We start from the raw sequence: 17373 nt of genomic DNA, 5'->3' as shown, positions 1-17373 counted from the left end.
AGCGATCTTCTGGCTTTATGGTCACATGTCCACTGTTCATATTCTCGAGCACCTTTCTCCCCGTTCACGCCACTAACCCCTTTTTCAGTTCTTTTCCTGTATCCTTGAACGCATTACTAATGCCTTTCGACTAAAAGTTATCAAGTTTCCCTTTCAACCTGTCTTCCGTAAAGAGTCAGGCTTAAAAAATTTCGCCTATCCTCTGAAACTGACTTGACCCTCTCTCTCCCTCAAGTGACCACAAGACTCTGTATTGCTAATAAAGCATGGCGTGTGGGACATTTTCTTCCTTCTCACATGTGACATCGTTCTCAGTCATTTCTTTTATGTCTCATGAGGGTTAATTAGCAGTGCGGATTATAGACTGCTGTTCCCTTCGCACAGGAGAAGTTGAGTGAATTAAATTATTCTGAAAAGCACCCCAGCCTATGTATGCTACCAATCTCCCGCCTCATTTCTCCAAAATGTTATTTGGAGAAGATGGGTCCATGGCAGAAAGCATCTGTGCCCATTTGTCTTGAAATACCAGCAAACTCACTATCGTCTTTTGTTTCATTAACATAAAGACATGTTCATATATTTTCTGTTCCTCAGAGGATAATTTTATACCCCCCACTCTCTTCCCTTGTGCCAAGAAATGACTTACACATTTTCTACTTTGAGCATTGGTGGAGCTGATTTGACTGGCACACTAGCTATCCTTCTGTTCATTCTCGCTTTCTGTAGTTTTAAAGAAGCTTGTTTTCATTGACTCCAGTGTCTCAGGGATCACTGAGAAATGGTAGACTAGAGGAAATAAATGATTTCAAAGCAAACAGCTCTTGAGCCCTTTGGGCCAGCTGCTTCATCTGCACAGTGAGCGACTTGCCTTACATTCTACGTAGATTTGTAATGAAGTTGAGCAGGCCTTGTAGATGTGGATTTTAGATCTGTCTAGGATGACTCTTTTTCTCCACTGCCATCTTGTGGCCAGTGTGACCAAGTCCGGTAACTTGTTCAGAGAGCATAATCTCAAGAAAAGAAAAGGAAAAAAAAGAAAAAAAAGAAAAAAGAAAAAAAAAAGAGAGGAAGAAGGAATTCAATAATAAAAAGATTTTTTTTTAAAAAGCATGTTTCTAGAACTTTCCTAACAAAGCAATAACCAACTAAAGCCACCTGTTTGATGTTCTTTTTTCTCGTAGCTCAGATTCGGGCGCTTCTGAGACTAGTCTCTCACCTCCTTCCTCCCCACCAAGCCGGCCCCGTAACGAACTGAATGTGTTTAATCGCCTTACTGTTTCTCAGGGAAACACGTCAGTTCAGCAGGATAAGTATGTCGTGGAAGAGAGCCCTGATCTCTCACCCCGGACTCCGCACCCCCCCAGAACAGTCTGTGCGGACCTTTCAGCCTCGCTGTTTGGGAGGTGGAGTCTGCCGTACTTTTGTATTTTTTAAATGGAGAGGAGCCATGTGGCCAAACTTAAGAGATCATTTCCCTGCTGAACATGGCTCCCTGCATCGCACAGTTGTGCTTTCAGGTGTCTTCTCTCCTGTTCCTGCAAAGTAAATTAGAATTAAACAAACAAACAAAGACCTTTGGACATTTGATGTTTCAAAACTTACTTGGATTTCTCAGCTTCTGAAAGCTCCCAAAAGTATCTAACTCTGCCTGACTATTGAAATGTGGCCAGTCTTTCACTGTTGGTAGATTAGACAATTTACAAAGACCACATGCGCCTAACATTTGGCGGTTCTAGATAAGTCTACCACAAACTCCAGTAATTGTGTTATGGGAGTAAAACCCTGATGGATAGAGGATGTGGGACTGGAGGTGGGGAAAGACTAGGATGTGGAAAATATCATTTTTACTAACTTAGAAGTAAAAACGTGTCCCCGTGCTGAGCCAGAACCTTTCTTCTGAAATGTCAGTGATAATATGGCTGTCATAATGGAGTCATGAGCCCTGGTTTGTCTGCTTGGAATTGGAATAATCCCTTTGTGAGTGTATGCACTTAACACCCCCTCCTCCCAGCCACGGCTGTTGGCTTCCTGGCTGTTACCGTCCCGCATGTGACATCTCTAAAATTTATAGGATGCCATTTAAAAGACCTGTCTAATATGCTTCGGTTGTATTAAATGGCTCTATAAATGTAATTATACTCGTTATTTGGAAGTCATTTTTAATCTGCTCAATTCACAGATCAGTTACTTATAGATTCTCTATCAGCTTGTTTTTTTTTTTAAATATACTCACTAGATGATGTGTCCTTTAGATTGATCTAGAAAGGTAAATATTGTACTTTTGAACAAAACAGCCCTAATTATCAGTAAGTTGTCCCATCAACGGAGGAAGGTAGAACGTTAGTAACATATCGCAGAAGTCCATCTTCACAGTATGTGAACAGTTGGTAAATTCCAGGTACTCTGCATTCATGGTAGTTCTAAATTTTTCTATCACACGTGGGATATGGTGGCTCACGGATGTAACCCAGCACTTAAGATGCTGAAGAAAGGGCCAGTGGGGACCACTATACATCCAAGGCCAGACTGAGCTACACAGTAAGTTTCAGAACAGTCTGAGGTACAGACTAAGAACCTGTCTCATTTTTGTTTATTGTCAGTCTTGACAGTCTTAATAATCTCCTCATAGTTTACTGGTTTGTTATGAGTATATTTAACGGACTGCACTAATTTTATGGCGATTATCCCTATAAGTAATATGTTGATTCAACTGAATTCATACTTTGAAAATTCCCTTCCTTTTGTATTCCTTTCTTTGGAGCCCCGTTTTGAGACTGTTGTTTTTCACGCAGACCTCACAGTTTGACTCTCCTCAGGTCTCAGGCTACTGCTACCTTCCCCATTCTTCTCAGGACACTACACAGTCTAAGTTCCTAACAGCCAACGCACAGCAGTCTGTGGGGCGGACTGCAGGATGACTGTAACTTGCCTGAGCAGTTATTACGGAGGAAGCCTCTTAGTCAGAACTCTCTGCTTTGGAAATAAGTTAAAACTATGGGTTTTTAAACATGCAAATATAGAATGAGTTTATCAAACTTCCACACTAGAATCTAGGTAAGACAGTAATGACCAAGATACATTCACACATGGTTACTAGAATTTGTCTTAGGATACTCATCAAGTTAAGCCTTGCAGTGATGTGGTTCATATACTTGATACTTTTCCTTGCCTGTTCCTGAGTTTTAGAAGTGAAGGTGGAATTTATGGGTCAGTAATAGGTACAGAGTTTTTGCCCCCTAAACTTGGTGGAAAATCAATGGCTTCCCCCCCCACCACTTTTTTTTTTTTTTTTTTTTTTTTTTGTCTAATTTAACTATATGTTAAACTTGCTGATTTCTGGTGCAAACCGAAAAACAAAAAGGGAGTTTACGAAGTTCTGTTATCCACGCTGTTGGTGTTCTGTCTGTTGTCAGTGTCTTTGCCTGTTTGGATATCTGTTCTTTCTCCTCATGACTTTAACTCTTTCACTGTAGGTCTGATGAAAGTGATTCCTCTTTGTCGGAGGTACACAGGTACTCTCTTCCTCTCTCTCCTACCTCCTTGCTCTCCTAGATGTCCTAAACGCTTTCCTAAGCAAATCTCAGGGTTTTTGTTTTCTTTTTTAATTGCATGTATAACTCATTGTAAGCCTTGTGAGTGCACTAATATTTTAAAACATTAGTTTTAATGTATCTTCTGAGTTTATCTTGTAATGTAGTAGCAAGCACGTGTTGTGAAAACTTAGAAGCTAGTTTGCTGTTGCCTGTAACCTTATTTTTTCCTGGTTTCACCACTCAAGAGGTCAGAGGGGCTTGAACCTAAGCATTCCTGCTGCTTCTAGGTCAAGGAATTACATAGGTATCTTTTCTTGTTGGTTTAAGCAATTTGAAGTAAAAGTTGTATTTCCTAATGGAATACTAGATTATAAAAGGTATATTGCCCTGACACAAATTAGAAAAAAAATCTTATATTTTATTTTTTAAAAACTGAAAAATGAAGTTTTAAGAATAATAGCATTACCTTTTCTCATGTTACTGATTTGGGGAGGGACTTAATTTCTTTCTCTTTCTTTCTTTCTCTCCCCGAACTTACCCGTTTGTCTCCTCTTTCCCCTTGTTTTCCTTATTTTATGGTCATTTTTCTGAACATCAGCAGATCCTCCAGAAGGTAGGCAAGGGAAGGGAGAAGACATTAATCTCACAGTATTATGACTCCACTGGTTTGCATGGAACAAAATGAACGTGGTTTTTTGTTTGTTTTTGTTTTTTCTTCTCCACTCAGATCAGCTTTATTGTACACATTTACATAATTTATTCTAAGTTAAAGAAATGTTGCCAGGCAGTGGTGGCACAGGCCTTTAATCCCAGCACTTGGGAGGCAGAGGCAGGAGGATCTCTGAGTTTGAGGCTAGCCTGGTCTACAGAGGGAGTTCCAGGACAACCAGGGCTACACAAAGAAACCCTGTCTGGACAAACAAAAACAAAACAAAACAAAACAAAACAAAAAACCCAGAAAAGAAAAAGAAATGTTTTAATAATCATTTTAATATTTCAGAATGTAGACAGGTTAATTAGGACACAATAAAAAATACCTTATATGTCTACTTTCAGTGCCCACATTTCTTCATTCTCTTAGTGGTACAGGGTAATCAATAGAAAATATTAACAGCCCTGATATGCTGGATGCTTTTGAATACTTTAATTACCTAGTGGATGCTTGGAATATTTTTAATTTTTAATATTGAGATTAGTTTTCTTCAGAACACTGAATAACCAGGGGTATTGACAGCTGTCCCAGAGGGATGCAGAGAGTCTAGAGTTGTGTCTCCGGTATCCACACAATGCCCTGGCAGGCATGGAGACCTGTGCCTGGGCAGCACTCGGGAAGGCAGAGGATCCCTGGAGCAAGGTGGCTTGTTACAGTAGTTAAAATAGTGACAGACTTGCCTCAACACATAAGGTGCAAGGTGGCTTGGGAAGACACCTGACTATAGCCTTAGGCCTGTCCATATTGTGAACACTTGCACCTGTCCCCACTGGCATTTGCCCACACATAACCGACGAACACATAGGCATGCCGCGCATACACGTGCAGGAACAAAGACAGTGTAAGAATAACAAAAGCTGTCTGCTTCCCAGGAAGTTAGCTGTGCTAATCATGTAACTTTATGCCAGTTGTTGCATCAGGAGACACAGTGTTGGTCACCTAAGTGATTTTACAGTGCAGCTGTGTTCTGAGGATGGTTGGCGTCACTGAGCCACCAACAGCTCTCACACGGCTAACTCAGTTCTGTTAGTGACTTCTCTCCTGTGTGTGCAGTTATCATAGCTTCTTCCAGAAGGATACCACCCTTTAAATGGTTGAAGCATGTCTGTAAACTTGACAGCACCCACACTTTTGAGAGTAGCATTTCTCCCGTTTCAGGTTTCATTTGTTTCAATTTTTACGTTACAAATAAGTTATTGGTATTGATTTCAATCTGAAATTTTGCATGCAGGCAGATAAACTGGAATATATATATATATATATATATATATATATATATATATATATATTTCTTTTTCTTTATATATCCAGAGATAATCTCAAGGGTCACTTTTGGTGACATGGAATTTCTTTCACTCCAAAGTTTAAAAAAAAGAAAGAAAGAAAGAAAAAGAGCTACAGTATAACAAGACCTTAATATAATATTTTTTTAAAAATCAGCCTGTTTACCTCCTCTATGTCTCTATTCATTTTTTTTTTTTTTTTGGCCAGCCTTCTTCAGCTATATGAGAACTAATTTACTATCTTTTGTGTATATGTGACACCACTCTAAATATTTAATGCTTCAATTTCATGGTTATGTCCTTCCCCCCATGTGTACTTTTATCATCTTGACAGTTTTATACTATTTTTTCCTTAAGTTGGAAAGATTCTGGTGTTCAGTGTTCATAAATCACAGCACCTAGAGCTAAAGCCCATTCCTGATGTGTCCTGAACAGAATGTAGACGGCCTGGCAGGTCATCCTAATGTGTTTACTTCTTGAACAAACCCCTTGGCAATTTCGGTAGAGAAACCACAAATAGTTAACTTTTACCTTGGACTCAACAGGTACCACCCTCTCTCCAGAAGTTAGTTCTCTTTTATACTTGGACAGTTGTCTCCTATCTTTGACTGGAGTGCTAGGTTTAAATTTTACCCAACGATCATGTTAACGCTACATATAACTGACTTCTTGTTTGGGTAATTCCTTCCCAACCCCCACCCTGGCAACACAGTACAATATCTTCCTAATAAATGTATCAATTTAATTAGCAAGCCACCTCCATTACTAGAGCCAGTGAAGGATTGATTAAATGCCAAAGATCTTCCAAATTGACTCTTTGCCTCTGGTGCAGCTTCTTTAGCATCTCAGTTCCATAGTTACCTCACTCTTTCTGAAGGGCGTTCTCTGACAGACATAGTATTCAGACTTCATTAGAGTCAGCATAAAATGTATACATTATATATCCTAGTTCATTATCTACTAACCCTAGAGGGAGCATCTCCACAAGATTGGCATGATTGTTATGTCTTACTGATGAACATTTACTTTTAAAAAGTCTTTATAACGCTTCGTCCAATATTTTTCTACATGAGGGCCAACAGGAAGTCAATATCTGAGGTGATTTAATGTGGTTCTGCCCTCTTTATTAATCCTTGATTTCTAAGAGTGCCGACAATGCTTTTTCCTCCTCGACAGAATTGTCCTTCAGAGAATTATGAGTGGTAATGCTAACAACTTAAAAACAGAAACATTTGATGTTGTAGCTCACAGCTGGAAGAATTAGCAATGCAATTGTGCGGCCTCTGTGTGCTGTCTTGATTTCTGGTCATCTTCACTCCTCCCGACACTCATCTGCATTCATAAACCCCCTTTAACATCAGGGGCAGACGATGCGTTGATAACCATTTTGGTCTCCAGTGCATGGCCTACCTCATAGACCAGATGTTCACGATGAGTACTGTGTGATACAGAAATAGTTTCTGTAAGCTGCTCCCCAAGAACTTGGCTGCCTGATACACCTTTTACTTTAAAATCTTTGAGGTTATCAAAGGTTTTCTTCCCACCCCTTTAAGTTGCTGCTGCTTGGGTATCATCTTCCCTTAAATGTCTTTCTAGCCAACATTTTTTTTTTTTTTTCCATTTTTCTTTGAGAACTGCTTTCTGTGTATCTTAGGTCTTATGTGTCACACTTTCCCCAGTGTATTCTCTTTAGGCTTAGAATTCCATTCAGCCTGTCATAAAGCCACGGCCTCGAGTTACTCATTTCTACTTCCTCGTTGGTCAAAACAAGGGAGAACTGTCAGAGGGATGAAAACGGTTAGAGAGAAAATCCAGGCGTGTCATCGTCTCTCACACTGCCTGCAGAACTGGTTACTAGTGGACACCTAATTCGTTCGTGTTCTGCATGGCTGTTGCTTCCCATGTTATCTACTTCCTTTTGACTAAAAGAATCAAGGGAACAGTCTGGATATTATTAATAACTGCTTATAAGGGGTTTTAAAAGAGGTTGTGGGGAAAAGTAAACCTAGTTTAATAATAAAGTTACTGAAGTCAATCTTTTTTCCCCTCCACCTCAGGGGCATAATCAACCCATTTCCTGCCTGCAAAGGAATCAGAGCATCTTCCCTTCAGTGCGTCCACATAGCTGAAGGGCACACAAAGGCTGTGCTCTGTGTGGATTCTACTGATGATCTTCTCTTCACTGGATCAAAAGGTGCTAGAAATGGCTGGAAGCATGGCTCAGTGGTTAAGGCTGCCGAGTGGTCTTCTGTAGGATTTTAGTTGTTGCCAGCACCCAAGTCATGCAGCCCACAACTGCCTGAAACTCCAGTTTCAGGGACTCTGGCACTCTCTTCTGACCTGCACACACACCTGCACTCATATGCACATAACCTCACATAAATACACACACACACACACACACACACACACAGACACACACAGACACACACACGCACACGATTTAAAAATGTAATTAAGAAAGGTGCTAGTAACCGTGTAATGATCATATGTATGTATTTAAAAATAGCTTTTAAACAGGATTATTAAAAGACTATTTAATTCAAGTGAATCTGATATGCTGATTTGAGGATCTAAATCCTTTGCTGTTTTGTTCCCATGGTAGAGTGTTGTTTAAATAAATTTTGCTGGTAAAAGAACCTAAAATAGTTCATATTTCTTCTGCTTTGTTTGTTTCAGATCGTACTTGTAAAGTATGGAATCTCGTGACCGGACAGGAAATTATGTCACTAGGGGTTCACCCTAACAATGTTGTGTCTGTAAAATACTGTAATTATACCAGTCTGGTCTTCACAGTGTCAACATCTTATATTAAGGTGTGGGATATCAGAGAGTCAGCCAAGTGCATTCGAACATTAACGTAAGTACTTTGAGAACAGTGGGAAGAGTGAGTGGTTATGTGTTTTTATAGAATATAGGAACATGTAGGGCTGTTTGTATATTTTACTTTTAAAAAACACCTACCTAATCCTTAGGGGATGCTTAAGTGTTCACATGAAAGCACAGACATAATACAGAGGAAAACTTAGAATACAACAAAGTATAGAGTGTGAGAAAAAAAGATGAACCGGACTCCACTGTTACCAAGTGTAGATTTCATCTTTTCCCTTTCCCAAATGCTAAGGTCATGATTGAGCACACCATTTACTACTTTAAGAAGTAATTATGAGATTTAAGTAAGTATCATCCTTGAAAAATGACTGGCCGTCATTGGTAGTAAGGAAGTGTTTACGACCTTTAACTAACCTTGAAATAACCAAGCACGTTTTTAGGACGGACACACTTCTGTATCCCCAGCTAGCATAAAGGTTATAACTACAAGTTGTTTTGGAAAGTTGGGGCAAGAGTCTTTTCTCAGTGTGTGTTGTTATAATGTCTTAAAACTACAAAACAAACAATTAGTATTTTGATTATAAAATTGACATCCTCCTTTCCCAAATTGAATTGAACTCAGTAACTGTATACGTGAGGAGAGGGAACACTGAATTAATTTCTAATTAACAGTAGAGACTGATAACGGTTAAGAGACAGTTTCTTACTTCAGAGTTCCTGTTTCCTGAACTAGATAGAACTCCCTATAGGAGAGGTCTGCAGATGCTCATTAATGTCAAATCAGAAAGATTGGTTCTTAACTCAGTATTTTAGACGTTAGCAGGGAAAATATTTCAAAGTTAAAAACATCTCATCATGTAAATTTATTGGAAGAAATATAAGTAAACCATGGTTAGCTTTTCAAAAACCAAGTGGAGGGTCTATTCCATTAAAGCTGACAGTAGTTAACTAACCTTGAAATAACCAAGTGTTATTCAAGTGAAATCACCTGGTGTTCATAATCTCAGAAACCAATTCTGATATACGAGTGAATACTGGTGAGCCAGGCCAGCAGAGGGCTCCGGAACACTGCAGGAGATTGAGCCGCCTCTGAGGCACTGCAGTATTCATTGAGATTTAATCTTGGACATGGAATCATTTTTAAAGGATGATTTAGTCTTTTCCATCTCAGGGCATGGGGTTTGTACCATAATAGGCACACACATTAAGAATTTAAACCATATTATTTTAGTTTATTCATATTTTAGTTGGCCGATACTCATTCATGGTGTGACCACCTGCTGGATGCTATGCCCGGCTGGCTCCGTGCATACACGTGGTCATGAGCAGAGGTAGCTCCTGCTGTTGTCTACAGAGAGGCTCTTAAGAACTCAGCTGCAAGCCAAACTCATGTCTGAAAACACAACTGACTTTGCTTTGTTTTGTACTTACTAGATCTTCAGGTCAAGTTACTCTTGGAGAAGCTTGTTCTGCAAGCACCAGCCGGACTGTAGCTATTCCTTCCGGAGAGAGCCAGATCAATCAAATTGCACTAAACCCAACTGGCACTTTCCTCTATGCGGCCTCTGGAAATGCTGTCAGAATGTGGGACCTTAAAAGGTAGAACTTTTAGGAAATGTATCTCTTGCATAGATCAAATACAACTTTAGAAACTGATAACACTAATGCTTGTGAAATCTAATTTCCACATGACCTCTAGTTCACATTTTTTGTCTGTTTGTTTATGGGACAATTTCTCTGTGTAGTCCTGGCTGTCCTGTAACTCGCTATATAGACCAGGCTGGCTTTGAACTGAGAGATTCACCTGCCTCTGCCTCCACAGTGATAGGATTAAAAGTGTCCCTTTTTGGCTCACATTTTTAAAAATGTTTCAACCTATATTTTATTTTGGGTAGAGCAAAACAACTTACGTATTCAATGAGGAAAAAAAGGAATGATTTGATAAGAGAGACTAAATGTGGGTTTCTTTTAACAAAGTGACTAGAAAACAGTTTTTAAGAAACTGTATTATTAATATCCTAGAAGTTAAAGGCATTGCTGTGTTCCAGCAGTTTCCCTTGAGACTGAACTGCCATAGAAGTTCCTTATTACCTTCTGACAACTGACAGCACACATTAAAAGAAAAAGAAGGGTGTGTGTGTGTGTGTGTGTGTGTGTGTGTGTGTGTGTGTTGCTATTTAGCCCAGAGTGGCCTGGAACTTCCTGAGTTCAAATGAAGGTTGGGATAACAGCTATGACCTATCACGCCTAGAATTGTTTATTCTTCCACCTGTCAGATATCTGTTCTGACATGTTCTACCCACGTTCAGTCTTAATGATGACTAATGAAAAGACTCACCTCTTTTCTCATACACACAGTGGCACATAGATGTGTATATATATGTATATACGTACATATGTAGATGATGTATGTGCATGTGTTGTATATAATATGTGCACGTATAAAATAGAATAACCTCACTTCTATAGCTTCATTGATGTTGTAAGCAGTGATATCAATGTTTTATTCAATTATAAACTGAGTCTAAAAGGATTAGTTATGTCTTTCATAAATTCACGTATTTAATAGATTGAAGTTTGGAGGAATTAAGATTATCTTTTCACAATTTCTTCGAATTTGGCTTAATTTATAAGCTATATTAAGCTTTTGGATAAGATCAAAGTAGTTCTGTCCCAGGATATTAGTTTAGCCGTTTCTATTTACTCGTTGCAGAGTTTCAAGAGGCAGGGCTGATATCTAAAGGAAAATCAATGAATTGTATTGTGAGCAAATATAGATGATATGAGTCTTCCATCTTGCTGTGAAGTGCTTTCAACAGTCGTTTTATTTCTCTTTAAAGGTTTCAGTCTACAGGAAAGCTAACCGGACACCTGGGTCCTGTTATGTGCCTTACGGTAGACCAGATCTCCAATGGACAGGACCTAATCATCACAGGCTCAAAAGACCACTACATCAAAGTGTGTATGAGTAGAGCTTGAATTACATTTTCTTGAGTGATGGGTTCGAGGTATTCACTAATCTAAACCCTGCCCCACTTCTCTCTTTTTTCTCCTTGTGACCACTGAGGGTCATTGGGTTTTTGCTTTGAAGAAGAGCAAGTGGGGATTATTTACTGGATTGTGGGTACCTTACAATGGTCTCCAATGATTATACTATTTAGTGTAGTTTATTCCCCCTCCTCCAGGAAGTATTAGCTGTCAATTGCTCCTTGGGGAGGGGAAGAGTCTCGTGAATGTCTCCCCCATCCATGACTAGTGTTGAGAGGCCCCAGGCTTCAGAAGGGCTTTTGCAGATAACCAGGGCTGCTGTGAGTTCCTGAGCTCACTGGTCAGGTTCTCCCCATCCTCTGGCTCTTTCTTGCTGTCCCCCTCTTCTGTCACGTTCCTTGAGCATTGCAAGTGTGACCTGGAAGTCCTTCTTAGGGCCGACATCACTCAGCAGTCACTTTTTTCTCAGCACTTTGCAAGGTCACTTTCTCTTAACCAGTCTTCTATCCCTGGATTTTAGCCTTTGCTTCTTTTGTTTTGTAATCTTTTCTTTATTTTTAGTTACTGATTTGGCTGTTTTTGTTTTGAGAAAGGCTCTTAGGTAGTTTGGGTGGGCCTTGAACTCTCTTTAGATATCCAAAATGACCTTGGACATCTAATCTTCTTGCATCTAGTTCTCAAGTGTAGAGATTATAGATGGGTACCATGGTACCCAGTGTCCTAGCTTACTTCTCTGTTGCTGTGATAAAAACACTGACCAAAACCTACTTGGGGAAAAGGGAGTATATTGCATTATTGGTTATAGACCAACATCAAGAAAATACAAAGCAGGAACTCAAGGTTGGACCCTGGAGGAAGGAACTGAAGTAGAGACCATAGAGGAATGCTACTTACCGGCTTTCTGCAATGCTCATGTTTGGCTAACTTTCTTATAAAGGTAGCTTCTTATACCTTTCTTATACATCTCTAGGCTCTCCTGCCTATGGATGGATGGTAGCACTCAGAATGGTCTCTTTCACATCAATTGTAAATCATGGAAATGCTCCACAGACATGCCCACAGGCCGGTCTTATGGAGGCAATTCCTCAACTGATGTCTTCTTCCCAGATGCGTCAAGTTGACAACCAAGCTCAGTCATCACACACAATTTTTTATTCCCTTCTAGGGATGGACACTGGGCTTCGTGCATTCTAGTCAAGAACTGAACTCACTGAGCTATATCCGCACTGACCGATTCTGATAGTATTCAATCATAGGTTGTCTTTTTCAGCCATGCAAAAGTGAAAAGATTTGGAGGGTAGCTTTGGGAAGGTGGAGAAGAGATCTGGGATTGACAAACTGGCTGATTTTAACTGAATACCATGATTTGTTTATTTCAATCTCAAACGCATCCATATATAACATCTTTGGCTTTGAGTGTCTCAAAGTGTCATGTTTATTCAGACATGAAAAAAAAAAAAACCTAATTGCTTTTCTTGAAATTTGCAGAAGATATGATGTGGAAACACAGTGTGTGAAATGGGGCTGAGGGTATTCCTCAGGGTCGTCCTACAAAGTTATGCAGTTAGCAGATCTTTTCAATATGCATTTGTGTGGCTTTGAATAAACACTTGGAGGCGCTTATCTAAAAATTGAATGGGATGACTCCTTTCTCTCTGGTTCTCTCCTGTAGATGTTTGATGTGACTGAAGGGGCTCTTGGAACTGTAAGTCCCACCCACAACTTCGAGCCTCCTCATTATGATGGGATAGAAGCACTGGCCATTCAAGGCGACAACCTATTCAGTGGGTCCAGAGACAACGGAATCAAGAAATGGGACTTAGCCCAGAAAGGTCTTCTTCAGGTAATTCAGAAACTCTGCAAGGTGTGAAGTGGATATTTCAACACCACACAAGAGTCTGTCCAGTAGCTTGGTGATGGTGATGGGGGTGGTTCTATTTAGATTATCATTGTTCAATCAGAGCTTTCTCTTAAAATTTTTTTAAAATAATTTTTAAATAATTTTACAATCTTTATTATAAAAACAACTTGCAAATAAATTTAAACATCACACACCAAATTTGATCGGATTCAAAGTCTAAACAACTGAGTGGTCTTGTATAGGTTAGAAGAGGCCTTTGGAATGGAAGCTGTGGGGCTTCACCTTAAATTTTATACTCTTAATATTAAATGTATATAACATTCGTTATCCTCAGGGGTTTAACTGGGAGAAGGTAAGCATTTTACTACTACATGCTAGGATGCAGTAGAGCTTTTGTGTAGATCTGTGTATTAAATACAGTCACCTTGAGGTGGAACAGTTGTAGTCACTCATTGTTTTTAATGTACATATCTTCTAAGCAGCACAGCACTTACCTGGTGTGAAGAGCCTCCTCGGTCGTGGGAGCATTTTCTCAAGTCCAGTGGGCAGTGGTTCCGTACACTACAGCGGGGCTGCACTGTATCAGTAAACTGATGGTTATCTTTCACTATTAGCTTTAAAGAAAAAAAATACTAGTGAACAGATAAGATTGTTTATAATTCTTTGCATCCATCTGTTGCTCCGTGGATATATTTGAAGGGATTACAACTGCTACCTGTTCCCTGCTTTCAACCTGCAACTAAAGACAGAATGAACCAGTAGCGAGAATGTCAATAGAAAACATTTGGCAGCAGGTGCATACACCATGTTCAGATGCTTTCGTAGGCATGTATTCATTTATTCATGATAGTGATTTTATATAGTGAATATAAATGTTTATGCATAAAATCTAGTCATGATATTATCTAATAGTGTTTTTGTGTTCATCATGATATATGTATATATAAGTATATATATTTTAATTCCCAGTTTTCTTAGGTTTCCATATCATCTAGCAAAGTGTTTGAATGATTTTATGAGGTGGTTCTTTTAATCCATATGCCAGTTTGTAGTTTACAGACTTGTTTTATTATGTATGTTTTGGGTAGAAAAAAGGAGAAAACTTTTCTGTGTTTTCTGAGTCTTTTAGATTCCTAACATGTCTTATACTGACAACACTGTAGAAACTGGGAAGTAACCTATAGATTTATTGCCTAAATCACTGAATGTATAGAAATGGACTTTGATAGCTTTTTAAGGACATTCTGTATTCCTTACACTGAGTTTTACCACTAAAGGCACTGTAACCAATTTTGATGTGACCACTAGTTTTCTAAGGTCCCTCTTAAGTTCTGCTTTCTCTCTTCTCTTCAGCAAGTTCCAAATGCACACAAGGACTGGGTCTGTGCCCTGGGCCTGGTGCCAGGCCATCCGGTTTTGCTTAGTGGCTGCAGAGGAGGCATTTTGAAACTCTGGAATGTGGATACTTTCGTGCCAGTTGGAGAGATGAGAGGTCATGACAGTCCCATCAATGCCATATGTGTTAACTCCACTCATGTCTTCACTGCAGCTGAGTAAGTCTCCTCCTGTAGCTCTGCTCTGGGTGGGTTGCTTGTACTCACACTTAAAAAATACTGCAGGCCATAAGTGTTTACAAACACTGAGCACAACAGATCCCTCTCTCATTATAGTCATCCTGGCAACTGGTTTAAGATGACTGATTTACCTTTTTAAATTCATTTTTAATATGATTTTGCTGTTTAGCCCAGGGTGACTTAGAACTCATCATCCTTCTGTCTTAGCTACCCAAGAGATGGGACTGTAGTGGTGTACCATCACACCTGCCTCCTAAATTATGATTTTTGGATCTCTATGATGAGCCTTGAATTTAGGCTGACCAGAATGTTAGGCTACTTCTGTACTGTGTGTATTATGAAGTCTGCTGACAGATCATTTTTGGTGACTTAGGGGCCCCATATGCTCAGAAGAGAAGGGGAGGGGATTGGGGAAGGATTGGAGGAGGGGTGACCAGAAGGGAGGCGGTGATTGGGATATAAAGTAGTGAATAAGTAAAAAATTAAAATTAAATTAAAAAAAAAAGAAAAAGAATTCATTATTGACTAATTTTGAAATTTTTTGTCTTCAGAAAAGCAGCTTATTTGCTATTATTTGTATTTAGAACAAATTATTTTTTAACAATTTTTGTGCTTCTTTCTCCATTTTATTTGTAAGAATGTGGTAGTAACATGTTTCCTCTCACCTCTGAGTAGTTGGAACGACAGATTCATTTCTTGCTTGTCTGATTAATCACAATGAATCTTCTATGTGCTGGGTCTTAATTTAGACTCTTATGAAGGGAGCAGAGAGCAGAGCAGACACAAATTTTACCTTCTCTTCTAGCCAGAAGCAGAAGAAAAGAGTAAGGTGAAAAAGTGCACCAATGACATCGGAGCAGGGGCGGGGTCACAGGTCAGGTGATTCAGAGTGGGAGGCCTCTGTGCCACGTGGTGCAGAAAAGTTACAGGCAAGAAGCATTCTATCAATCTGTATTTGCTTTTTCTCATGCAACATTGTACATGTTTTACTTGCATTAATTAAAGACCTCTTTAAAACAAGTTTCCCTGAGTAATTCTGAGATACATTTCTTGACATTTCTGCCTCTGTTCATGTCCATTTTAACTTTGATTTGTAGTGATCGAACTGTGAGAATCTGGAAGGCCCACAACTTGCAAGATGGTCAAATCTCTGACACCGGAGATCTGGGGGAGGATATTGCCAGTAATTAACAAGAATGAAGATAAACAGAAGACAACACTGTGATGATGCTCTGTGTATTGAAAACGATGTCCTGCACTTATTACTAATGGAATCAACTGGAAATATATCTCAATCCACTGCTAGATAATGTGTATCCTAATAAAATTATTCTGTCTTGTATGTGAAATATTAATATCTACCAACACTTATACTTCGTAAAATTAATGTATTGCTTGAATCACACTTTTACTGTGGCTGAATTTTTGTGCCTAGCTATAAAGAGACCCTTCGAATTATTTGAGTTATAAGACATCTGCTTTTGTGAAAGTCAGAAGCATATCCAGAATAAAACACGCCTACCTGTTAACCCATTCAAATAACGTGGTCATGGCTTACACATTTAAACATATATTGGAACTGTTAAATTATAATCCTTTCAGGAGGAATTTTGTCAGTGTATGGGGTTCTAAGTTTCAAAGCTCGATCATTGTAATGGAATAACAAAGTGAGGAATAATTGATTTTTCATAATTGACTAAGAAAGAACAATTTGTGCTGAAATGCTCATGTTTACCTGTATTGACCAAAGCTTTCAGTTGTTCTACGTTCTGTGCCCAGAATTGAAATGCTGTACCACCGTTGTGTTGTTAGTACTGGGCACGTATTCTGTGACGGTGAACTATTGATTTCCTAACAGAAAGATATTTTCATCTATTTTCCTATGGAATTGTTTCTATTATTACCTTTTAATTTCTTTTTTATTTAATAGAAATAGCTCCTTTCTCCTTCCTCTGATTTTTATATGCTGCTAAATATATTTTAAAGGTACTGTGTTTGCACACACTGGTAGCTATGATGTGTTTGCACACATTGGTAGGCTATTATCGTTTGTGGTGGGAACCCATGTAAATAGGTAGAATGTAAAGAGAGACTATCTTGCATTATGACTGTATGAATTTCTAAATGCTGTTTGATTGGGTTTTGTTACAGGATGTATAATTTATCTGTCTGCTCAGAATATTAATTTGTAAATTCTGCAAGGTAAATTTTATGTAATGGTATAACTTTTGAAATTATTGTCTTGTGTTATTTTTTTTTGTTATTTCTGAAAAATATTTGTTTGTAAATGAAAGTTTAGCTAGTGCTTAAATAAACACGTGCTATGAATTGTTTCTATTGTACTAGTCTTTTTCTAATTGTAAGAAAATTCCAGTATTGGCAAATCATTTTTGTCTGTGCGTGATGTGAGAAAAGATTATCTAACCATTCTTTTCTTTGTTCATGAGACATAAAATAGTTTTTGAAAGGCTCCAGTTGTAACCTCATCTTGATGCACTGAGGCAACACTAGTTAAACCAATTGATGTAATTTAGGGATTCAGACATAGAAAATAATACAAAAATTGATTGTAATAAATATGAGGGTAGTG

At 38.8% G+C, this 17373-nt stretch overlaps 1 protein-coding gene across 23 annotated transcripts in view; it reads left to right on the top strand.

Annotated features, from left to right (window-relative positions):
- Positions 1-17116, top strand: part of Kif21a (kinesin family member 21A) — a 110546-nt gene extending 93430 nt beyond the window's left edge. For 6 of the 23 annotated variants that reach the window (XM_076911923.1, XM_076911916.1, XM_076911917.1 and 3 more), the window contains 8 exons: positions 3474-3512; positions 7586-7722; positions 8208-8388; positions 9795-9959; positions 11201-11318; positions 13021-13191; positions 14563-14762; positions 15881-17116. In XM_076911923.1, the coding sequence (XP_076768038.1) occupies positions 3474-3512; positions 7586-7722; positions 8208-8388; positions 9795-9959; positions 11201-11318; positions 13021-13191; positions 14563-14762; positions 15881-15974 (1105 nt within the window). In that variant the 3' untranslated portion in view covers positions 15975-17116. Of the gene's footprint in view, positions 1-1181; positions 1311-3473; positions 3513-4131; positions 4147-7585; positions 7723-8207; positions 8389-9794; positions 9960-11200; positions 11319-13020; positions 13192-14562; positions 14763-15880 lie in introns of all 23 variants that reach the window. The other 17 variants (XM_034517152.2, XM_076911925.1, XM_076911927.1 and 14 more) reach the window with 5 other exon arrangements.
- Positions 17117-17373: the final 257 nt, after the last annotated feature.

The sequence above is a fragment of the Arvicanthis niloticus genome, chromosome 13 (assembly GCF_011762505.2).
Source record: "Arvicanthis niloticus isolate mArvNil1 chromosome 13, mArvNil1.pat.X, whole genome shotgun sequence".
Classification (NCBI taxonomy): domain Eukaryota; kingdom Metazoa; phylum Chordata; class Mammalia; order Rodentia; family Muridae; genus Arvicanthis; species Arvicanthis niloticus.
Note: the sequence above shows the minus strand (reverse complement) of the source record. Positions and strands in the feature narration are given on the sequence as shown.